This window comes from Oryx dammah, unplaced genomic scaffold, assembly GCF_014754425.2.
Source record: "Oryx dammah isolate SB20612 unplaced genomic scaffold, SCBI_Odam_1.1 HiC_scaffold_23, whole genome shotgun sequence".
Classification (NCBI taxonomy): Eukaryota; Metazoa; Chordata; class Mammalia; order Artiodactyla; family Bovidae; genus Oryx; species Oryx dammah.
In genome coordinates, this window is record NW_024070207.1 from 31,254,761 (window position 1) to 31,280,052 (window position 25,292).

Sequence of the window (25,292 nt, forward strand, 5' to 3'; positions counted from 1 at the left end):
CAACTCTTTTTTTAAAAAATTAGAGGATAATTGCTTTACAATGTTGTGTTGGTTTCTGCCATATGACAACACAAATCAGCTGTAAGTATATATATGTATATCACCTCCCTCTTGAGCTTCTCTCCTACCCACCCCCTATCCCACCCCTCTAGGCTATCATGGAGCACCTGGCTGAGCTCCCTGTATTTTATCGTGGCTTCCCACTAGCTGTCTATTTTGCACATGGTAGTATATATATATGTCAATGCTACTCTCTCAGTTCATCCCACATTCTCCTTCCCCTTGTGGCCACAAGTCTGTTCTCTACATCTGTGTCCATTCCTGCTCTGCAAATATGTTCATCAGTACCATTTTTCTAGATCCCATATATATGCACTAATATACAGTGTTTGTTTTTCTCTTTCTGACTTACTTTACTCTGTATAGCAGGCTCTAGGTTCATCCACCTCACTAGAACTGACTCAAATTCACTCCTTTTATGGCTGAGTAATATTCCATTGTATAAATGTACCACATCTTCTTTATCCATTCATCTGTCAGTGGACATCTAGGTTGCTTCCATGTCCTGACTATTGTAAATAGTGTTGCAATGAACATTGGGATACATGTGTCTTTTTCAGTTATGATTTTTTCATGGTATATGCCCAGTAGTGGGTCACATGGTAGTTTTATTCCTATGTAGTAACTCTTATAATCTTTCTGTTATACCACTACTGCCCCATTTCAACTTGTTTCAACTTGTTTTTAAATAAGCCAAGTGACTGAGATCTAATTTATACAGGATGAATGACATCTGGTTGAATGACATCTGGAAACCAGGCAATATTTGAACACATTTCAATGATATTTTGATGATATTATTTACAAAGTTCAAGCCAGTGGTAATGAACTTCTTGGTAGAACAACTGGTAAAATGGGCCTTTTGCTACACGTAAATTTTTATTAAGCACTTCTTTTGTGTCAGGTCTCATACTAAGCTTTTACATGTGTTATTTAATCCTTACAAAAACCTGATATGGTAGGTACCATTGTGATCCCCACTTTGGGGGTAAGAAAACAATAACTGAGATGTCAAGTTGCTTGCCCAAGGTCACAATCAGTGAGTGTCAGAGCCAGGATCTGAATGCAAGCAGATTCATACTGAGAGCCAAACTTCTAAACCACTATGTTGAGCCACTTCGGCTCCTTAGAGAGCCAGGCTAAAGACTTTTGGTCCTTATACATATCTGACTGTGGGGTTGCTCTCCTCAGATCTAGAACACAGGTACTGTAATCAGGAAATCCAATTTGCTCTTAGGTTTTTGCCACATAATTGAGTGATAGCTGGGGAGGCAGATGAAGAAATCATTGCTGAGGGGCTCATTTGCCTACTGGCAAACTGTGAGCCACACGGAGGACTTGCTGCTGAGTGTTGCCACCATCGGAGGCCTGTGAGTTAAAGATGATGGCATATAGGTGACTAACTGTTGCAAGGATGCATAAAGGTTAAATAGCTGTTCATCCTTGTGCATCCAAGTGAGACTAGCTTTCTTGTTGTGAGTTCTCTGCACTGGTATGTGAGAGCACATGGAACGTGGATCTCATGTGCCCCTGATGGTGTGATGTCACTGGCAACATGCCATTTGCCCACAGTAGAGTCTCCCAGCAAGCCTGTCAGTTACTGTTTTTTCCTTAAATACATTTTACCCTGTAGCCTGAGTTTCTTTCTTTTTTTTAACCAACTCCAAACATGACTACAAAGTAAACGACATATTCTGCACGCCCTGTATGACTTATTACTTTTTAATAATGTAAATAGGTGAACAGAAGCATTATTGATCTTCAGTGTCTAAGCATTTAATCACTATTAATAATGTAAAAGGTTTTTATAAATATGTAAAAACAAGAGTACATTAAACTAAACGACAGCAGTAATTTGCAAAGCCAGACATTTCACTCGCCATCACTAATGGAGAAGTGCATTTAAAAAACAAAATCCTACCGGGGTTAGTGCAACCGCTGACAGCAAGGTCTGGCCAAACTCATTTGTCTGTTTTGTAGCCACAAGAGGCTGATCCACACATCAATCCACGTCTAGTGTCTACATCAGGCCTTACTTACTATCAGCCCACAGCTGTATTTTGTTTGGCCCAACATTTAGAAACTAAGACATCTAACATAAAAATTGGAATGTCTTCATTCTCTAGAAAATTAACAAAATTTGACATCTCTGGTATAGGTGTTCCAGAGTTGAGGGCCAGCCACCCCTCTGGAATGTCAATGGCATGCCTCTCTAGCTCACCAGTCACTGGTTCCCTTGCTTCTGGCTCAACTCCCATACTTTTAATGTCCTGCCTGACCCTTTTGGCATTTGAGTTTGTAACATCTGGACTACACAGCTTCTCTAGCTTTCCACGGAAAGACCTCAAGTGTTTTTTTTTTTTTTTTTCACTTTCTGATCTGTTTTCCTGAGAGTATGTAAAAATCCTATCTTAACTAAGAGGAAAAAAAAGTGACTGAGCATGAACTAGGAATCAGATTAATGGAAGGATATTTCCACCAATATTTCACTAAGGGGCCTGCATGCACCTCATGAGTAAGTTGATAGACACTCTGCCTCACACCTTGGGCTAATAGACTCCCAGGTCCCACCATAGTGGAAACAAAATGTCCACATTCTGTGAGAATGATGTGGATGTTAAGAGGCATTTTACTATTATGTTTGTCACTTAAAGTTTTAAGAACAATTTAAAGATCTTAAAATTTGCAGCGCTGCTGCTGGGTGTGGTTGCGGCAGTCTCATGCACCTGCTTCTACTGGAATCCTTAGCCTAGTTGAAAAGCGCTAACCACACGAGGGCTTCCCTGGTGGCTCAGGGGTAAAGAATCTGTCTGCAGTGCAGGAGACCTGGGTTCAATCCCTGGGTCAGGAAACTCCCCTGGAGGAGGAAGTGGCAACCCACTCCAGTATTCTTGCCTGGAGAATCCCATGGACAGAAGAACCTGGTGGGCTACAGTCCATGGGGTCACAAAGGGTCGGACACGACTGAGCAACTAAACAAAAACAAAGCCCATGACAGTGGGGTTAACAGGCTACAAAATGAAGAGGTTGAGCAGGGTGATAGGTTTCTTCTAGTTCTAACTTTCTGTGAAGTTGCTGTATTTCAAATTCTTGTGCCACTCTGGGATGTGCGGTACAGAAGCTCTGAACCATCCTCGCTGCTAAATCTGATTTCTGTGAGGACAAGGATCAAGTCTGATTTGTTCTCTTGTTTTGATTATCTATCACTGTATAGCAAACTCCTCCAAAATATAGTGGATTAAAATAATTGGTTATGATTAGATTTCTTGATTCTGTGGGTTAGAAAATAAGGCAGGGAAAAAAAGGAAAGGAAGGAAGGATAAGAAATTCTGACAGGGTGTGGCCAGGATGACTTGTCTTTTCTCCGTGATATTTGGGCTTTCAGCTAATCTAACTCAGCTGGGAGCTAGAAGAGCTGGCTAGCCTCCAGGAATCCCTGCTAAGTCGCTTCAGTCGTGTCCGACTCTGTGCAGCCCCATAGACGGCAGCCCACCAGGCTCCCCCGTCCCTGGGATTCTCCAGGCAAGAACACTGGAGTGGGTTGCCATTTCCTTCTCCAATGCAGGAAAGTGAAAAGTGAAAGTGAAGTTGCTCAGTCGTGTCCGACTCGTAGCGACCCCATGGACTGCAGCCTACCAGGCTCCTCTGTCCATGGGATTTTCCAGGCAAGAGTACTGGAGTGGGGTGCCATTGCCTTCTCCGCCAGGAATCCCTCTTCCTGCTTAAATCCTCTCCATTCACGCTGCCTATGGGCATGGCAGCCAACCTTGAGTTTGCCTGAGCTCAGAACTCCAAGTTGGAGTATTCCAAGAGACAGGAACCAGAAGGTGCCAGTCTCTTAAGATCTGGATCCAAAATTATACCAGTGTCACTTGTGGTATATACTATGTATTAAAGTAGTCACAGAGGTTGCTCAGATTCAAAGGGAGGGTCAGAAATCCAACCTTTTACTGAGAGAAGTATCAAAGAATGTATGACCATCTCTAATCTACCACACCACCATATCCCCAGATTCTAACACAGGATTTGGCAGAAAAGAGGTTTAAAAAAAATGAGTAGATGAGTGAGTGACAAAGATGCAGTGATATTGAAGTGCTCTTCTCATATTTACTAAGGAAAAACTCATTTTGGTGCCTAGAACACACAGATGATATTAGGACCTCATATTAGTTAATTCCCAAATGTCAGAGCAGCCTAAAGGTAAGGTTACTGTTCTCCAAATAGCACAGGAACAAATTCATAAAAGATGAAGTGATTATATATCAGTAGCAAAGTAATTACTCTTTTTTTTTTTTTTTAACTTATGAGGCATTCCACCACTGGCAGAGCCTGTCCATAATTGACATCGTTTATAACTTTGTGTAACCATCAGTAATGCTCTCTGCCTTCAGTGGGTTTGATAATCAAAACTTAGAACCAAGAAAAGATTAGAAAATAATGAGCAGTATCAGAGAGTCAGTAGGAAGACTGCTGTGAACTGGCTCACTTTGGTGTTCCAGCTCATGAGAAAACCCAAGACAAGCGCCCCAAAACAAACTGAGGTGCTGCAAATGCCTTGAGCATGGCCTTCTTGGCAAACTCTTTATTTACCCAAGTCCTTCCCTTCCTTTATGACACTCCCCTCCATAATGAAATCTTGATGCACACGCCTGATTATTCATGATACCAGGTAACAGCCATAATTACTTATCATAACTTATTTAATAAAATATGCTTTTCTGCACTTAGTTGATTTGGGAACATATACCATGTAAAATCCTGTGAATGGCAAAATGAGTTATTAAATCAAGACTGAGGTTAAGGGAAAGGCTGTAGGAAGATGATCATTGCTGCATAAATTGCTGATCTTGGATTAGACTAAAGACTTAAGAATAACCATACTTGAAAGATACAAATTATTGTTTTGAAATGTACATTTTATTGATACATTAATATTTCCAGAGTTACTGAATATTTTAAATTTCTCTACAATATTTACCAAAGTCCTCTGCTCTCCCTAATGTAATCTAATATCCTGCTATCAACTCATTTTTACAAAATAATGAAGATATGTGTTCACTCCTTTATTCAACAGATATTTCTTGAGTCACCCACTCTGTGCCAGGAACTGTGGAGATTTGGGTAAACAAAAGAAACAGGGTCCCCTTATTCACAGAATTCCCTTTACATTCCAGTGGGGGAAGCAGTCAAAATTTCATGCAGATACGTAAAAAATTAAATTAATTATAAATTTTAATAAATTCTGTGGATTATGGAACATCAAGTAGCTTGGGGTTCATCAACTCAGAGTCCCAAATTCTGCTGCTTTGCTGGAGTAGACAGGTAATCTAAATGGATGTAAGAGAAGACATATTCTACTAAATGAGACAAAATCATTAAACAATTTCAGAAGCAAGACTGACCTGGAAGTTTTCAGCAGTCATTCAGAGATGTGACTAATTGATTCAGGAGAGTATGAGGAGCTGCTAAAATGGACACTCACAGGAGTCTATTGGTGATTTGCAAGAAAAAATTCAAAGCTTATTTGGACAGTGAGCAGCTTAACTATTTGCAAGACGTTTCATCCTATGACATCTGGAGCTATAAATAATTTTCAATACAATTTGAAATGTTTGTGTTAGATGAATTCAAGGGGAAAAAACAATCACCCCAAAAAACTCCCATTCACCACAGTGAAAAAATGTCCCCATTAACCATACTTTGGCATCATTTGTAATGATAGATCCTACAATTTCTTTCAAGATAATCCATATTTGGGGAAGATTAATCATTTCATCTCGAGATTGATGAAAATGACAGTGTTTACTTGGTTCGTGTATTGGCACTGTCACCCCACTCCAGTACTCTTGCCCGGAAAATCCCATGGATGGAGAAGCCTGGTGGGCTACAGTCCATGGGGTCGCTAGGAGTTGGACACAACTGAGCGACTTCACTTTCACTTTTCACTTTCCTGCATTGGAGAAGGAAATGGCAACCCACTCCAGTGTTCTTGCCTGGAGGATTCCAGGGACGGGGGACCCTGTTGGGCTGCCGTCTATGGGGCTGCACAGAGTTGGACACGACTGAAGTGACTTAGCAGCAGCAACAGGCTCCAGACTACAGCAGACAAATTGGCTTCCCTTGTGGCTCAGACGGTAAAGAATCCACCTATAATGCGGAAGACCCTGGTTCAATCCCTTGGTCAGGAAGATCCCCTAGCGGAGGGCATGGCAACCCACTCCAGTATTCTTATCTGGAAAATTCCATGGACAGGAGCCTCACAGGCTGCAATCCATGGGGTTGCAAAGAGTCGGACATGGCTGAACTACTAAGCACAGCATTTATACTCCAGTGAAGAAAACTGACAATAATGAAAAAGATTAAATGTCAGGTAGGAATAGGTGCTGTTGACTGAGGTAAAGAAAGGTTAGGGACAAAGAGTGACCATTTTAGACAGAGTGGTCTGGGAAATCCTCTCTGGGGAGATGACACTAAAGCTGAGACCTCATAGTATTCATCTATATGTTAGTTGATTGTAACATGAACATTTCCTGCCACCTGGACTATGCAGTAGCCTATCACACAATCCAGAGCCTGGCTGTCACTTGTAGGGGCCCACTGAATCAGGATCCTGTGGCCTTGTGTGAAACAGAAAGGTAGAACCAACCTTTCTCAAGGAATTACTACACACTGATTACTGTACCAGGTTTTCCTGATAAGTGGATGGGGTGCCTGTCCTCTAGGAGTATTATGAAAAGCTGACTACTTCAGACAAACTGAATAGCCTCCAGAAAGAGAAATCAGCAACAGCCATTGACCATTTAGTTATGAAAAGAAAAAAACAAAAATAGCAGATCTTCATCCATTAGTGTTTGACCCTAAAAGAAATCAAATATATAGAGACTGTGCCCTGATTTGGAATTATGAAAAAGAAGGGATAAGAAAACCTTATATTCTAGAATATTTATAAGAAGTGCAATGCTATTGCAATATTAAAACATTCATTGAGGACTTCCTCGGTGGGCTTCCCTGATGACTCAGATGGTAAAGAATTTGCCTGCAATACAGGATACCCAGGTTTGGTCCCTGGGTTGGGAAGATCCCCCAGAGAAGGGAATGGCAACCCACTCCAATATTCTTGCCTGGAGAATCCCATGGACAGAGGAGCCTGGCAGGCTACAGTCCATGGGGTCACAAAGAGTTGGACATAACTGAGTGACTAACACTTTCAGTTTCACTTGGTGGTCCAATAATAAGGAATCTGCCTTGCCAGTGCAGGGGACGTGGGGTTGATCCCTGCTCTGGGAAGATCCCACATGCCTAAGAGCAACTAATCCCGTGCACTACAACTACTGAAACCTGTGTACCCTAAAGCCCGTGCTCTGCAATGAGAGAAGCCACTGCAATGAGAAGCCCGTGCACCTCAACTAGTAGCTCCCACTCCACTCATTGCAACTAGAGAAAGCCTGGGTGCAGTAACAAAGACCCAGCACAGCCAAAAATTAATTAATTAAAATTTTAAAAGCATTCATTGAATTAACATTCACAGTCTATGTACAGGTCTTCCCCCAGAAGGTTTGTGACATAATCATTCGTAATTTTGCTGAGGAACAAATTTGAATCCATATGTTTTGTGTTTAACTTTTTCATGAATCTAGCAGTTATGGACCTCCAAGTCTATTTACGTATGGCAAATCTGTGTGTATTTTTAATTTTAAGAGTATGAAAGACATTATACCAGGTATACAACTAGGGGTTGGTAAACACACAATGCAACAGATGCTGAATAAGTTGAATAAGGACTGAGGAAATCTCTTTCTAAAGCATCAGCACCTGCCAATGTCTGTGTTCACCTTTCTTTCTAAAGGGAGGCACTGCACATAACCTGCCCACATTTGGAAAAGGAACCCAAGAATGGTTTGACTCTGCCATGATCCCTTGTGATTCTGTCTTCCCACATTACTTTTCCTAAGCAACCTCCTTTGCTTATCACTTGTGCAGTTGTTGTCCCAAGTGAGAAGTTAGATTGTTGCTACTTGCTAATAAAGCACTTTCATCTCATTTATGTGAAAGGTGTTACACCTGTGAAGATGGGAACTCCTGATTGTTCAGTGAACTATTTTATCTAATGCTAAAGTTCAGGAAACACATGTTCAAGACACATTTAACAAATTACAAACTGCTGAAGGCTCCAAGATTTATAATGCTGACTAGCTCTTGAAATCAGCATTCAACACCTAAACGTACCAAAAAAGAAAGAATGTGCGACTTTCACTTCTTTGCAAGTTCTTGAGCAAAGAAATCCAAGCATAAATCTTTAAAAAGCCGTTCAGTTGGTTCCTTGTGATATTTTGCAACTCAGATGTCCTGAGGTACTTAATAACAGTCATTAGTAATGCACAGTAGCTGTCTACAGCTTATCTCAGTGTGAATAGGTGTTTTCTAGTATTTTATCTTACTGCGAAATTAAGATTGAAAGGCTCAAATCCTTAGTACCTACTTCTCAGCCATATGATCTACGTGAAGTGACTTTAGCTGGTTCTGTCATCTAAACTTGTCCCTAGAGAGGGCAGAGTAAATGCTAGTTTAGGGAGAAAGAACAAATGACACCGTGTGACATATCCACTATACACCCTGCGCGTAGAAAGTGCTCAGCAATCGGGAAAGGTCTACAGAGTAGTGATAGCCTATGGATAGCACCATCTTTGTGGGTGAGCACTTTCTTTTCCTTTCTAGCTACATCATTCACATCTTCTCTTAAAAATGCTACAGCTTAGGCCCTTGAGAGCCCAGGTCAAAAGACCTCCACCAATTCTGCCACTTAATAGCTGTATTAACTTAAGCAACATTTTTTGGCCTCTTTGAATCCATTTCCTCATTTTTTTTAAACAGGCTATTAGTTGCACCTACTCAGGGCTATATTGATGGTAAGTGAAATGAAATAAGGAAAGTGCCTGGCATGGTACCTGACTCATAGTAAGTGCTTAATGAATATCTTATTTATATAAATACATATATTCATATTGTATATTTGTATATATAATATGCATTTATATATATAAATATAGATATCAGGGTACATAATATAATTTGAAAGATCAAGTTCAAAAGACAGTCACTTTATTGTTCCAGTATCTTCATGAGCTGATTAGGAATAAGGCAGGGAAGAACTATTAGTCTCACTTTCCATAAGGAACAAACGAGGCTGAGAGTAATTCCATTTCTTAGGAAAAGTCACATCGATGATTATTAACAAGCCAGAGCTAGCACTGGGGTGGACAAAGTTAGACCACACTTTTTCCTCCTGGAGGGAAGAGTAATCCATGGCCAAGCTATAGCCAACAAGACAGACTTGCCCTGTATTTAATGACTATCCATTATTTGAAGGGCAGATTCACAGAGAAGTGACAGGAAAGGTTAATGAGGTTAATAAAACCCCATCAGGCTGATTACAAAGATAAAACCATTTGAGTAATGTATAAAACAAGCCAAAAACAAACCAATCAAAAAAGTAAAATAAAACTTGAGATTATTCAAGGGTTGCAAGGGCTTCCAGGACACATATTTCAGGATTCAAATTCTGGACAAAAATAATCATGTGTCTAAATGAGGCAAACCGGTACACTTTCACAGCCCTGAGAAATGTGACTGTGTCGTCAGTTTTCTTATTGCTTCAAAACACTTGATCTTTTTCCCATTACTTTCGGGATCTCAGGCATCCAAAGCAAGCCTACTTTTGACAAGCAATTACCAGGGCAGATGGGAAAATAGCCACCCTACCTCAGGGGGAGTGCCCCCATTTTGTTTTACTTGAAACATCACTAGCCATGAGGAAAATAATTCTGCTTAAAAAACTATCTGCATTTTCAATAGCACCACCTTTCCCAAAGTCCTAGAATGTTGATGGGCAATGCTCCTACCTAGCTGCTTTTAATGTTACCCAGTTCAGTTCAGTTCAGTTCAGTCGCTCAGTCGTGTCCGACTCTGCAACCCCATGAATCGCAGTACACCAGGCCTCCCTGTTGATCACCATCTCCCGGAGTTCACTCAGACTCATGTCCATCGAGTCCGTGATGCCATCCAGCCATCTCATCCTCGGTCGTCCCCTTCTCCTCCTGCCCCCAGTCCCTCCCAGCATCAGAGTCTTTTCCAATGAGTCAACTCTTCGCATGAGGTGGACAAAGTACTGGAGTTTCAGCATCAGCATCATTCCCTCCAAAGAAATCCCAGGGTTGATCTCCTTCAGAATGGACTGGTTGGATCTCCTTGCAGTCCAAGGGACTCTCAAGACTCTTCTCCAACACCACAGTTCAAAGCATCAATTCTTCGGCGCTCAGCCTTCTTCACAGTCCAACTCTCACATCCATACATGACCACAGGAAAAACCATAGCCTTGACTAGACGGACCTTAGTCAGCAAAGTAATGTCTCTGCTTTTGAATATGCTATCTAGGTTGGTCATAACTTTTCTTCCAAGGAGTAAGCGTCTTTTAATTTCATGGCTGCAGTCACCATCTGCGGTGATTTTGGAGCCCAAAAAAATCAAGTCTGACACTGTTTCCACTGTTTCCCCGTCTATTTCCCATGAAGTGATGGGACCAGATGCCATGATCTTCGTTTTCTGAATGTTGAGCTTTAAGCCAACTTTTTCACTCTCCTCTTTCACTTTCATCAAGAGGCTTTTTAGCTCCTCTTCACTTTCTGCCATAAGGGTGGTGTCATCTGCATATCTGAGGTTATTGATATTTCTCCCGGCAATCTTGATTCCAGCTTGTGCTTCTTCCAGTCCAGCGTTTCTCATGATGTACTCTGCATATAAGTTAAATAAGCAGGGTGACAATATACAGCCTTAATGTACACCTTTTCCTATTTGGAACCAGTCTGTTGTTCCATGTGCAGTTCTAACTGTTGCTTCCTGACCTGCATACAGATTTCTCAAGAGGCAGGTCAGGTGGTCTGGTATTCCCATCTCTTTCAGAATTTTCCACAGTTTATTGTGATCCACACAGTCAAAGGCTTTGGTATAGTCAATAAAGCAGAAATAGATGTTTTTCTGGAACTCTCTTGCTTTTTCCATGATCCAGTGGATGTTGGCAATTTGATCTCTGGTTCCTCTGCCTTTTCTAAAACCAGCTTGAACATCAGGAAGTTCACAGTTCACGTATTGCTGAAGTCTGGCTTGGAGAGTTTTGAGCATTACTTTATCAGCATGTGAGATGAGTGCAATTGTGCGGTAGTTTGAGCATTCTTTGGCATTGCCTTTCTTTGGAATTGGAATGAAAACTGACCTTTTCCAGTCCTGTGGCCACTGCTGAGTTTTCCAAATTTGCTGGCATATTGAATGCAGCACTTTCACAGCATCATCTTTCAGGATTTGAAATTACCCAGTTAGTAGGTATTATTTATTTGGGCTAGTGACCAACTGAGTAAGATTAAATCAGCCAGTTCTATTTAAGTAAAAACTAATGAGATTTTACTGGGTTTGCATATGAACATTCACTGCATTCACATTTTCAGAACATGAAAACAGGTTTATGCTGTAACATTACATGCTTTCATGGTGCTGTACCAGCTTAGATAACTTATATCAAAAAACCAGTATGTGATATGTGGAAACCTCCAGATATCTGATATTAGAGCCTTCAAATGTATGTGAGTTATGAAATACCAAATTGTAATTACATGGTTGTAGATAAAGGAAAAATGGGGTTAGTGTTCATAAATTAAGTATTTGAGGAGGACTATTCATTCATCCTTCCCAATCACAGGGGTACTATTTTTAATTCCCTGAAGTAGTCAATTATCAAACAAAACTCTCATGATGAAGTCATAATTCACAATTGAGAATGCTGGCTTCTAATAAATGAACTGTAAGACATCTATCTGTCACACAGGAACCTCAAAGTGGTCTCTGAAACACTTGAAGTAGTGCTATGGGATAGGTTGGAAATATTTTGCACCTTCACATAAAGATATTTGAGCTGAAATTCAGTGGAGCTTTCTTCAGCACATGCTATATACACGGGCACTAGAAAGGACACAGAAGAAAATCACACTGTCCTTGCCCTGGAGTGACTATATAATAAGAAAGACAGACCTATAACTCCTATCCAAGATAGGCTATGACACGTGCAGTAGCACGGATTCAGCGCCGAGAAAAATGAAAGTGAAAGTCGTTCAGTCGGGTCCTACTCTTTGCAACCCCATGTAGCCCATGGAATTCTCCAGGCCAGAATACTGGAGTGGGCAGCCTTTCCCTTCTCCAGGGGATCTTTCCAACCCAGAGATCAGACCCAGGTCTCCCACGTTGTGGGCAGATTCTTTACCAACTGAGCTCTCAGGGAACCCCAAATATAAAATCCTTTGTTCATTGTGTGCCCCCATGGATACAAGGGTATCATTAGCCCTTTGTCCCAGCTGCTCAGAGGTATTTGTGTTCTAGGAGGGCCCCCCAGAAGCAGCAGTCAGTTAGCCCAAATGACACAATCTACAGCTGTGGAACCTTATGATATAATAAGCTTGTGGAGAAGATGTCAGGAGAACCATTAAACCACGCCTCACAGGCAGCAGCTTTCTGTCCCTTGGAGACTTGAGCCAACTGACAACTCAGAAGAATTTACAAGGCAGGACTCCAATGCCAGTGAGCAGAGGATCCACGTGGCCTCTCCCAGCCCAGCCCTTCTCAATGCTGTCTCTTGACCAGAGCTGTCAGCTGTGGAAAGGATTTCATCTGTTCCTGTGGAAAAAACAACCTCACCTGCCCACCTGCTGCCAGACCCCCCACTGGCCAGGCCTTGACTGGGGACATTACCCTTCAAAGGTTGCTTATGCTCCTGTTGGCAGCGAAAGCAAATAGCTCTAACTTCCCGAGCCCTTCAGCCTCATTTTCCTTATGAAAGATTTTAATCAGAAATACAATGCAGTAAATTACATCTTCTTTCAGCAATTTAGTTTGCAGTGTTGTTTTTCAAACCAACTTCTGTGCTTGAGGTTAATGTTTTCGCCTGAGGTGTTGAATGAATATTGGAAATTTGACATCAAAGACAAAAGGCAACAAATAAGGGAAAAGGAAAATGGAACCCAGAGTTTATTGAAGGCTAAGGATAATTTGACTATGCCATGAAAATAGCAAATACAGAATGAATTAGACCTTTTGCATCAGAACTGTCTAACAAGCAGCTTGTTAGTTCAGTAAGACTCTCGGTAAAGTGTATTCGGACTTACATTTCCCAAGATGCCCTGTTCTTCAACCAAACTCCCAACGTCTAGAGGATTCAGCGTTTAGTTAAAGGGAGAAGCAGTTCCTTTGAGGTTGCTGCTTTAGCATAGTGACAGCAGGTAGACAGCTTGGCAGCAGTCTGTATTCTCCAGAGAGCATGAAAAGACATACTTGTGAGGGGTGATCTTCCCCATACATGTTTTTAAAGTCACTTTGGACATGTTTATCCAAGTTCAAGTTATCTTGCTGTAACCCACGACAGCAGGGAGAGGTCCTTGTTTCTAAAGGTTGAAGGAAGCAGAGTCTTCCTTCAAGTCTGAATCAAAGAACAAGAGCCCCAGGGAAAGATGGAAAGCATGCAGCACCCACCTCTAAGAGTACACACACACACACACACACACGCCACAAAAAGTCACACTGGGCACATACATGCTATATACATTTGCAGTGACAGCTTCATGACAGTTCAGACAGTAATTTCTGGTGTCTCATTTCAAAGGTTCAGAAGAGTTCCGAGTATTATTTAATTGAAAATGTTTCAGAAAAAGGTCCTTGAAAGATCAGGACTCATGTAGAGGGTTGTTTTCACGTGGCAAAAATTTAAGAGTTCAAAATGTTTCCTTAGAACAGACCAAGAACAGGCCAAGGATGACTGCCTCATTTAAATGGTGATTTGAAGAAGCTGGGGGCTTCCCTGGTGGCTCAGACAGCAAAGAATCTGCCTGTAATGCAGGAGACGTGGATTCGACCCCTGGGTCGGGAAGATCCCCTCATGGAAGAAATGGCAACCCTCTCCAGTATTCTTGCTTGGAGGATCCCATGAACAAAGGAGCCTGGCAGGCTACAGTCCATGGGGTTGCAAAGACTTAACTGAGCAACTAACACTTCCACTTTCACTTTTTGAAGAAACTGGAGGGGAAACACAGAGGCAGCACAATGCATAGGACAGAAAACACAGAAAGTAGAATTCTGGGGTTACCAAAGTCAGACCCCAGGCATACCCACCTCACTGCTTCAGCAAGGATCTAATCTAGGAAAAACATGAATTATTCAGGCCGCCTTGGATATGAGAAGCATACACAAACAGATTATACTCATGAGGGAGAAACTACATTTTGGTGGCTGTGTAAATCAGGAAAAATAAAGCAGATACAAGGCTACCATCCACAATTATGAAGAAAATTGAGTTTAGAAGCTGGGAGCACACAAAATTGCAGTTGAGCTGTACAAAGTGGCACAACACACCATATTTGCCAAGAATATATCTGGAGTTCCCTAAGGGCCATCTGGAGCTGCAGCAACCTAGGAAAGTGAGCAGACTCGAGAGCATTCGTTCTGAAATGGAGAGTTTGCCTGCAAAGATTTTTTCCTAGGTTTCTGCCTGCAGTGCCAGTCCAAATTACTGCCAATTAAAAAAGAACGCTTTAATACTGTCCTAAAATTTAGACAATTTATACTGATGCAGGATGACTGATTTGGTCAAAGACTATAGTAAGTACTAGTAATCTAGGAATAAAAAGAGCTAAGAGTTATTCTTGTGAAAAACGGATGACATGGAGTGTGTAAATAATGGGAGCAAATGCAGCAAGATACAGGGAGTCTTAGAACATTTAAAGTCTAATACATTACAAAGAGAGTTCAGTGCTGATAAATGTGGAATAATAAGTTTTATGGGGCTTTATCATATGCTGTAAGTTCATGTGGGTCATAAAATATGAGGAATAAAAAAAGTAGGGGAGTTGAAAGACAAGTCTGCACATTATTTATGAATGATGAAGAGTGAAATGAATGAGAAGAAGAACAGGTAGACAATGTCTGGAATAATGATGACTTTGATGAGTCATTATCACACAAATCTGTGTGCTTCCTAAAATATGAGGAATATTAAAGAGCAGAGGAGTCAAAAGACAAGTCTACTCAGAATGAGATACAGAGTGAAGGAAGAGAGGAATACAAGAGAAATGCACAGTATAATGATAACTTTTATGAGACTTTCACTCACCAGCCTGGATCCTTCATAAATATAAGCTGTATAGAAAATAAAAGAACAGCAAAGAGAAGAGACAGGCCTGTGTCTGTCATAAAATATGGGCAAATAATGTCAACTAGACTTGACAAAATAAAAACAAAAATAATTGAGCCTAGTACAGCTGTGGGAAGACACACTATATAGATTAATGTGAACAAATAAAATAAGCGAGTGTAGAATTGTTTTGCCAGTAGGGAATCAGCAACCACCTAGGAAGGCATCATTGCTGAAAAGCCCACCTTGCTAACTGGTAAAGCCTTGGCAAATTCATAAATACCCCCATCACACTCTCCAAAAAGCTATCAGCACGTAGGCTCAGGAGGCAATGCGGTACTGATTTTCAAATGGAGGTGCCCTCACAAACGTACCTCTCTTCTCAGCCCCTCTGGCTCCAATCCGTATGTAGTTTGCAGGAGATTTTCTCAGCTGGTTTCTACTTAATCTATACCTAGTTTGTCAAATTTTGGTTTGTAAAGATTTTCAAAGGGTTACTGTATAAAACTAAAGACATCCTTCTCTTTTCATTTCTTGTTACATTGGATTTAAAACCAGGGACCAGATCTGTCAGAATTAATTCAAAATCCAGAATTCAGTGCCTTTCAAATGTCTTCTCTATTAGAAAAAATGGGATTTCGAGATCTCAAAATTTCAAAATCTCCCCAAAAAGGAACTAGAGAAATCAGATAAGGCAAAGCAAGTGCCAATGTGCCATTTGCATGCCATGCAGAATCATTATTTACAGAATTCATAAGATGGGCAGCTCACTAGAAAGAGCAAAGCACTGATTCATGTCAGAACTAGGAATGTTGGCCTGAAGAGCTCAATAAAAGCACTAATTGCATCAATTATATTAGCTTAACTTTGTTGTTGTTTTTAGTTGCTAAGTCATGTCTGACTCCTTTGCAACCCCATGGACTGTAGCCCACCAGGCTCCTCTGTCTATGGGATTTCCCAGGCAAGAATACTGGAGTGGGTTGCCATGCCCTCCTCCAGGGGATCTTCGTGACCCAGGCATCAAACCTGCATCTCCTGCATTGACAGGCAGATTTTTTACCCCTGAGCCACCTGGGAAGCCCAGCTTAGCTTTGTGCTATATTTAGTGGCTTATAGTTTGCGTTGCAGGAAGGCTTTAGATGATGCAGGAAACATCCTATTAGTATAACTTCTATCCCAGTTCCTCTGATTGCAATATTTTAGTAGTGATGTTTATTGGCTCTAACATATAACCCAAGCTTTGGCTGGTAACTCTCTTCTGCTTTCTTGGGGTATTTTTTTCTCTCTCTCTTGAATGAGCTTTTATGGCCGAGAGCTTTTCTTTTTTAATATAAATTTATTTATTTTAATTGGAGGCTAATTACTTTACAATATTGTATTGGTTTTGCCATACATCAACATGAATCCGCCACGGGTGTGCACATGTTCCCCATCCTGAACCCCCCTCCCACCTTCCTCCCCATGACTTGCTGGTTCAAAGAATATATAATGCCAAGGTGAAATTACTATGATTACTTTGGAAAAGTCATGTTTGCCCAAATAACATGGCCCCTTTTAATCCAAGACTGGGCTTCCCTGGATACCCTGAATTTCGCTTTGTGGAAAAAAAAAAAATTACATTGATGCCCTAGGAAAAATCATTGCTCTTGCCCAACCTTCTTCAACCCTACTAGCTCCAGCTATAAAATGTACATTCTAGAGACTTCTTCCTCCCCACTGCCGTGGTAATGACAGAGAAGTGTATACTCCATGCTTGTGGGTTGCCCATGAGCCCTCTTCTTAACTGCCAAGCTCCTAAACTTTTTTGGCCAGGCTAGTCCACTATTTGTTTTAGTGGACTGAGTCCCTGGGGGCCAGCACTATTAAGGGCTAGTCTAATGGAGTCCCCCTATGTGGCAAGGATGAAACTCATTTGTTTAAAGGGAAAATCTCCTGAAATATTTCATTTCACTCAGGTCAGAGAAACAGGGTCCATATATCGCCAGGGACCATGTCTCTTTTGCCAACTTTAACTGTTAAAATTCATCCAACTAAGTATGCTTCATTAAAATTCTTTTTCCAATAAAAACAATTTGGCAATATGTATTTAGGGCCTAAAAAATGTTCACACCTATGTATATAAATACATAGAAAATGCACTCAACACAATGTTACTGATGATTGCCTCTGGTGAAAAGACTAGGAACAACAGGAGGGGGGTGGTCAGCAGGGACTTTAATCATATCTACAGTGTATTTAGGTGTTAACTAATTTTAGTTTTTACTAATTTTAATAAGAGAAAAGTATCTGTCCACAACTAGGACTACCTCCCAAGGAAATAATAAGAAATTCAATGTAGAAAAAATAAGAAACAACTAAATATCCTGAAGAACGTCCTGTGTTAAACAAGAAATACTGTTTTAGGGCTATATTATATAATAACAAAATGATATATTAAGGAATTTCTAATTATATTGGACAACATTAGTAACATACCATGTGCTGTATTTAGTCGCTGAGTTGTGTCCGACTCATTGCGACTCTAGGGACTGTAGCCCATCAGGCTCCTCTATCCATGGGGATTCTCCAGGCAAGAGTAATGGAGTGGATTGTCATGCCCTCCTCCAGATTTTCCCAACCCAGAGATCAAGCCCAAGTCTCCCACATTGCAGGTGATTCTTTACCATCTGAGCCACCAGGGAAGCCCAAGAATATTGGGTTGGGTTGCCTATCCTTTCTCCAGAGGATCTTTCTGACCCAGGAATTGAACTGGGGTCTCTGCATTGTAAAGGTGGATCTCCTGGTAAAGGCAGATTCTTTACCAGCTGAGCTACCTGGGAAGCCCTAATAATATACTACCAACATTAAAATATCAGGATTCAGAACTATGCCGAGTATAATCCCAATTTATATTGGTAAAAAAGATATGCACACCCTCACCAAAATATTATTAGAAGTGACTACCCAGTAATTGGTGAAGTTACTTTTTTCTTTGTTATGCTTAACTGTGTTTTCTGTAGTTTCTCCAACTTGGCTTCTAGAATCTAGTTTCAGGATGTTTTTATATTTGTCTTTCATCTTGTGTTGCAGGCGTGCTTGTGTGATTCGAGGCCAAGTGGTGGCTGTAGATGGAACCCCTCTAGTAGGGGTGAATGTTAGTTTCTTGCACCACAGTGATTATGGATTTACCATCAGCCGGCAAGATGGAAGGTAGGTCAATGTTGTTTCTGATCACTGTGAGGGGCCAATACTGACTTCTAGCCATTAGTCAAACCAGCGCTCAAATGATGCAGGCTTCATAAGCCTATCTTCTTCAAGCTGTATCTAAAAAGTCATTGGTGTTATTTCCTCTATTCCCCATCTAAATCAAACCAAATTTCTCTTCTAAACCTGCACTATTACTCTCAAGTCTTCTTGAAACCCTAGCCATTTGGAGAGTTTTCTAGCCTTCATCTAGTTCCATTTATAAATCCAGCTTCATAATCCAGTGAGATGATGCAGATAATAAAGATTTGTACATGTAGGCTGTTCTTCCATGATAGTCTCAATATAGTTCTGAAATAAAGCTGTCCAAAAGGTTTCTGCCAAAGATATACAATTCAACCGCATTAAGACATTAAAAAAAAAAAATGTGTCCTGTCTAGTTTACTAGAGGCTGTACTGGATCAATGAGCACGGGCAGCTTAATCAATTCCCCCTTGATGTCCATGTAACCATAGTGATTAACCTTAAGCACCAATCAGCAAGCTGCTCTCTGAGGGCTTCCTCAGGTTCTCTGAGGCCTGGGAAGCAAGACCACTAGTTAAATCTTCTCCTCCTGGAAAAGGATTTGCTCACAAAAACATTTTTGTTTCCATCATTTAAGTAGACATTTATTCAGAATATTTGTTGATAGGCCCATGTGTCCAGCTTAAAGGTACCTATTTATGATTCTCAGTAGCACTGTAATGATGGCTTTGAGGTACCTTAGTCTCCAGGTGGCTACCCTTAAAATGCCCTACTCATAACAAGTCGCTTCAGTACTCACATAGGGACCTGTTGCCTTGAAGCTTTATCACAGTGTAAGAGACTATCTCATTTCAAGAACCTAAAATCAAACCTTATTTTTAGTCCTAACCACTTCAGAACTGTTAATGGTTCAACGTGGGCTATGCGGAATTTATTTTTTCAACTGCCTCTCAAGAAAAGGCTTATAGAAATAGAGAAATAGTAAGGAAGCATTTTAACCTACTTAAGAAAAATTGTCTTTAGGACTTTAGGAAATTATATGAGTTATTTGGATGTGAATTGTATTGCTAATTATTAATGAGCCATCTATTCGTTATAACAAGCTCAGCAGAACTACTCTGGGAGCAGCTAGTCTGAATATATATATATATATATATATATATATATATATACACACATACATACACATGCATACATACATATATATGCAATATAAAACTATATTTCCATTCAAATATATTATAATCAGAGCTCTCTACTAATTCAAATGGACTTTTCTCTCAGTTAGATTGAATGATGGCATTTTGGTAGTTCATGTACCAGTAGCTGGTACACAAAGCTGGTCTCTCCCTCACCAGCATTTCAACCATGTGCCAGAAATTTATAAATGAAGATTATTTCTTTAAATAGAATATGCCTTCAGGGACATTTGGCTTCCCATGGAGAAATGATGGGGCCTCAATTTTTTAGCTAGTATATAAAGGTTTCAGTGAATTATTTGATATTCAGAAAAGAACCTAAAAGAAATGTGATGTCTAAAAGACTATAAATCTGTTTCCAGTTTACAGAAAGCATTAAAGAAGGACCATTTGTGTTGTTATATTTGTGGGTTTAGTCTTAAGTAAAATTCCAAGACCGTCCTCCTTCGATCTCACTGTGAGAACTAGGTTTATATAGATGGCAGATCCTAGTCAGAGTCCCCTCTGGCAGTAACTCTTCCCTCAGGCTCCACTAAGGGTGTAAACACTCAAAATATGTGCCCCAAATGCCAACCAGACTGTCCCACTGTTGTCTCTTGGACATAAAGTGACAGAGTGATAAGAGTTTCCACTTAGGTGTCTCTGCTGGTTGCTACCTCAGATTGAGTTATATACATTTCAAAAGTAGAATATCATAGGGAAACTATAGCTCTTCCTCAATTTGTGATGGGCTTACATCCCAATAAACCCATCATAAGTTGAAAGTATTTTAAGTTGAAAATGCATTTAATACACCTAACTTACTGAACATCACAGCTTAGCCTAGCCTTCCTTAAATGTGCTCAGAACATTTTGATTAGCTTACAGTTGGGCAATATTTATGTAACATGAAGCCTGTTAGAATAAAGTGCTGAATATTTCATGTAATTGATTGAATATGTCAGTGAAAGTGAAAAACAGACTGGTTGTGTGGGTACAGAAGAGTTGTAAGCAAATGGTTATTTACCCTCAAAATCATGTGACCAACAGAGCTACAGCTCACAGCACTGCCCAGCCTCACAAGAGAGTTTCTATCCCATATCGCTAGCCCAGGAAAAGATCAAAGTATGGTTTCTGCTGAATGCATCTTGCTTTTGCACCATCATCAAGTTGAAAAAGTCAAACCCTTGTAACTCAAGAACCATCTGTATACCTGAGGGCAAAAGGATTATAGAAAGGTTGAGGTTAGCATTTAGTTACCTAGTAGACAGTCTGTGATATGCAAGGTGCTGAAAAGTTCTGGCTTTCTGCCTCCACATGTCAATCTCACCTGTCTGCCACTGTGCCTGTTGTTCCCACCAATGGTATCACTGCTTTGGGTTAACATCCTGACTCTTTCAAAGTCCCTGTTATATACAGATGTGTTATGGGGACTGTAGAACTAATTGACAACTTTCCCTAGGAAATAAGAAAAGTCCAGGTCATAGGAACAAAGTGACACAGAAGGAAGGATAGGAGTGGAATATGGGTGTCTCTAAAAGTAAGAAGAGCTCTCCTATGTGGATTAGGAAAGGTCAGAGTAGCAGAAAATAAAAAAGCAGCAATTCTAAAGGAAAGATGAATATGTACCAGTATCTACTGTATTCTTTGTCATACATGTTATTCTATTTCATCTTCACAACAGCTTTATGAGACAGGAATCATTATTATCATCCTCCTCATTTTGCAGAGGAGGAAACTTATCCAAATTAACACAGCTAATAAGGACAGAGCCAAAAGTTGAACCCAAGGAATCTGGCTCTTATCTTCTGTGATTTGCCACACTCAACTTAGATACATAACAGGTGCTCATATAAATAGTTCAGCCAGTGATAAACAAAATAGGTGAAGAGGTGACATTCTTCTAAGATTCTTGGGAGCATTAAAGGTCTTGAGAACTTTGTTTGAAAGACTTTGGAAGATGAAGAAAGGGTTTCCTCTGATTCCCCTCAAGGTAAGAGTTTGTTCATTTTTGGATACCCTAAGGCAGACATAAGCATCTTCTACCTATGGATAGAACTAGTCTTATTGTAGATTGACAACAGTCTCCAAACAAATATGTCCTTTCCCTTCGGTGTTTTATGCTCACTGACATGTGATTTTATAACTTGTTCTTAATGACCCATGTCAATGGAGACCATTTGTGATGGGGGAACCCCAAAGGAGTTAATTATTCACAGAGCACTCTATTGGATATTGCAATAGTGTTAGCTATAGACAGTGATTATTATATGTAATATCTAGGTGGGAAGAGGAGAAACAGGACCTCTGTGTGTGTGCATATACACGTGTACATAAACATGCATATATGTATGTATATATGTAGATATATATATTTGTTTTCATTCAGTCACTAAGTTGTGTCCAACTCTTTGCAACCCCACAAACTGCAGCACTCCAGGCTCCTCTGTCCTCCACTATCTCCCAGAGTTTGCTCAAATTCACATCCATTGCATCAGTGATGCTATCTAACCATCTCATCCTCTGCCACCCACTTCTCCTTTTGCCTTCAATCTTTCGCGGCATCGGGGTCTTTTCCAACAAGTTGGCTCTTCGTATCAGGTGGCCAAAGTTTTGGAGCTTCAGCATCAGTCTTTCCAATAAATACTCAGGGTTGATTTTCTTTAGGATGGACTGGTTTGATTTCCTTGCATTCCAAAGAACTCTCAAAACTCTTCTCCTGCCCCACAGTATATATATATACATATACATATATACATACACAGTATATATACATATACATACATATACACACACACATATACACAATTCAGTTGGCCCTTGAACAACATGGGTTTGAACTGCATGGGTCCATATACAGATTTTTTTCAATACATATGTATTATCATACTACATGATTTGCAGTTGGTTGAATCCATGAATGTGAAACTTCAGATATGGAGGGCCAACTGTAAAGTTATAAGTGAATTTTCAGCTGTGCTTGGGGAGAGCCTAACCCCCACATTTTTCAAGGGTTAGCTGCATATAGGGAGAGGAAAAGAGAGAGTTTCAAGAAATTGCAATGTGATTGTGGGGATTGGCAAGTCCAAAAATTGTAGGATACACTGCTGCTGCTGCTGCTGCTGCTGCTAAGTTGTTTCAGTCGTGTCCAACTCTGTGCAACCCCATAGATGGCAGCCCACCAGGCTCCCCCATCCCTGAGATTCTCCAGGCAAGAACACTGGAGTGGGCTGCCATTTCCTTCTCCAATGCATGCATGCCTGCTAAGTCGCTTCAGTTGTGTCCAACTCTGTGCGACCCTATGGACAGCAGCCCACCAGGCTCCTCTGTCCACGGGATTCTCTAGGCAAGAATACTGGAGTGGGTTGCTATTTCCTTCTCCATAGGATACACTAGCAAACTGGAATCTCTTGGCAAGGAGTAGATGCTACTCTATAGTCTTGAGGCAGAATTCCTTCTTCCTCAGAGAAACTTTAGTTTTTCTCTTTCAACTAATTGGATGAGGCCCTTTCACATTATCAAGGGTAATCCTCTTTACCTAAAGTCAGCTTATTGTAGATATTAACCACATCTATAATATACCTTCACAGCAACACCTAGATTAGTGTTTGATTAAATAACTGGGTGCTAGAGCCCAACAAAATTGACACATCAAACTAACCCAACACAGGACACCTAGGGGCAGTTACTAGGAAAGCTTAAAAATCAGTATCTGCTTGTAAAGATTAAAAAAAAAAAAAAAAAGCTAGCCTCGAGTTCATTTGAACTACAAGAGAAGACATCTGTAAATTTAATAGGGCAATGGATCTGATTTGAGAAAAAGTTAATATTTGTTAAGTCCCTACTATATGCTTGGCCCTTAAGTCTTTATCTCATTTGCTCATTTGCAGTAGTAGCTGAGTGATAGACCGTATTAACCCCATTTTACTCAGGAGGAAAGTGAAGCTCATGAAGGTTAAATAATTAGCCCAAAGACACAAAGTTAACATAGCAGAGCCAGGATACAACCCCAGGTGTGTATGAAGCCAAAACCACATTCTTTCTACAAAATAAGAAGCTTGCCCTCTCCACTTTGTCTTTCTAGAAGTAGAGAATAATTCTCAGGTATAGTCTCTTGTTTGGATAGCTTATTTTGTTTTTGTGTTTGCATTTGTTTTTGTTTTCAAATAAATCAGCAGTTCAATTTTAAGGAGTCAAGAGCTGAGGTTTGGGTGAAGCAAATAAACTTGCCCAAGGACACACTTAAATCAATGTAGAATGTGAACCAGAGAAAAGGTCTCTCGCCAAGTAATGTAGGATTTTCCCCTACTATGCTTGCCTTAAACTGCTCATGTATTATCATGAATTCAGCCTGTCTTAAACCATAAGCCATTTGGGGTTTTCTTTTTTTAGCTCAAACCTAGATTATTTTCTATAGCAAATGCAGTTCTTCAAATCCTCTTTTTGGAAACTGCCTTAATATTACAGCAACTTGACTGAAAAAGCAACAATAAAAAATACAGTATTAGCTATCCTTTTTTACTGTCCACTTATCTTTATCTGAAAGACTTCTGCAACAGGACACAATTGGTAATACCATAATAAATACAATAAATGTCATATGAAGGGAGTAGTGAGATATGCATAATTAAGTCTGATTCCCTATCAGGGCATTTTACCATTGAAAAGTGTTTTAAGAAAGTGTTGTTGTTTTTTTTTAAACACGAAGAATTGCTTATATCTCTCTCCTGTGGATGTAAGTTGCTTTGAATATTGAGGAGAATCCCATTGCCCTTTATTCATTAAAAAAAATATGTTGTTGTTCACTCCATAAATCGTGTCCTACTCTTTGCAACCCAATGGACTGCAGCATGCCAGGCTTCCCTGTCTTTCACTGTCTCCCAGAGTTTGCTCAAACTCATGTCCATGGAGTCAGTGGTGGCATCCAACCATCTCATCCTCTGTTGCCCCCGTCTTCTCCTGCCCTCAACCTTTCCAAGCATCAAGATATTTTCCAATGAGTCTGCTGTTTGCATCAGGTGGCCAAAGTACTGGAACTTCAGCTTCAGCATCATTCCTTCCAATGAATGTTCAGGGTTGATTTCCTTTAGGATTGACTGGTTTGATCTTGCTGTCCAAGGGACTCTCAAGAGTCTGCTCCAGCACCACAGTTTGAAACCATCAGTTCTTTGGTGCTCAGCCTTCTTTATGGTTCAACTCTCACATCTGTACGTGACTACTGGAAAGACCATAGCTTTGACTATGAAGACCTTTGTCAGCAAAGTAATGTCTCTGCTTTTTAACACAGTCTGGGTTTGTCATAGCTTTTCTTCCAAGGAGCAAGCGTCTTTTAATTTCATGGCTGCAGCCACCATCTGCAGTGATTTTGGAACCCAAGAAAAGAAAATCTTCTACTGTTTCCATTTTTTCCCCATTTGCCATGAAGTGATGGGGCCAGATGCCATGATCTTTGTTTTCTGAATGTTGAGTTTTAAGCCAGCTTTTTGACTCTCCTCTTTAACCCTTTTTAAGAGACTCTTTAGTTCCTCTTTACTTTCTACCATTAGAGTGGTGTCATCTGCATATCTGAGGTTATTGGTATTTCTCTTGGCAGTCTTATGATTCATCCAACTCAGCATTTCATATGA

At 40.4% G+C, this 25,292-nt stretch overlaps 1 protein-coding gene across 1 annotated transcript in view; it reads left to right on the plus strand.

Moving 5' to 3' along the window:
* Nucleotides 1-25,292, plus strand: part of TENM1 (teneurin transmembrane protein 1) — a 413,153-nt gene that overhangs the window by 235,623 nt on the left and 152,238 nt on the right. The window contains exon 15 of the mRNA XM_040266625.1: nt 18,350-18,469. Within this exon, the coding sequence (XP_040122559.1) occupies nt 18,350-18,469 (120 nt within the window). The remainder of the gene's footprint in view (nt 1-18,349; nt 18,470-25,292) is intronic.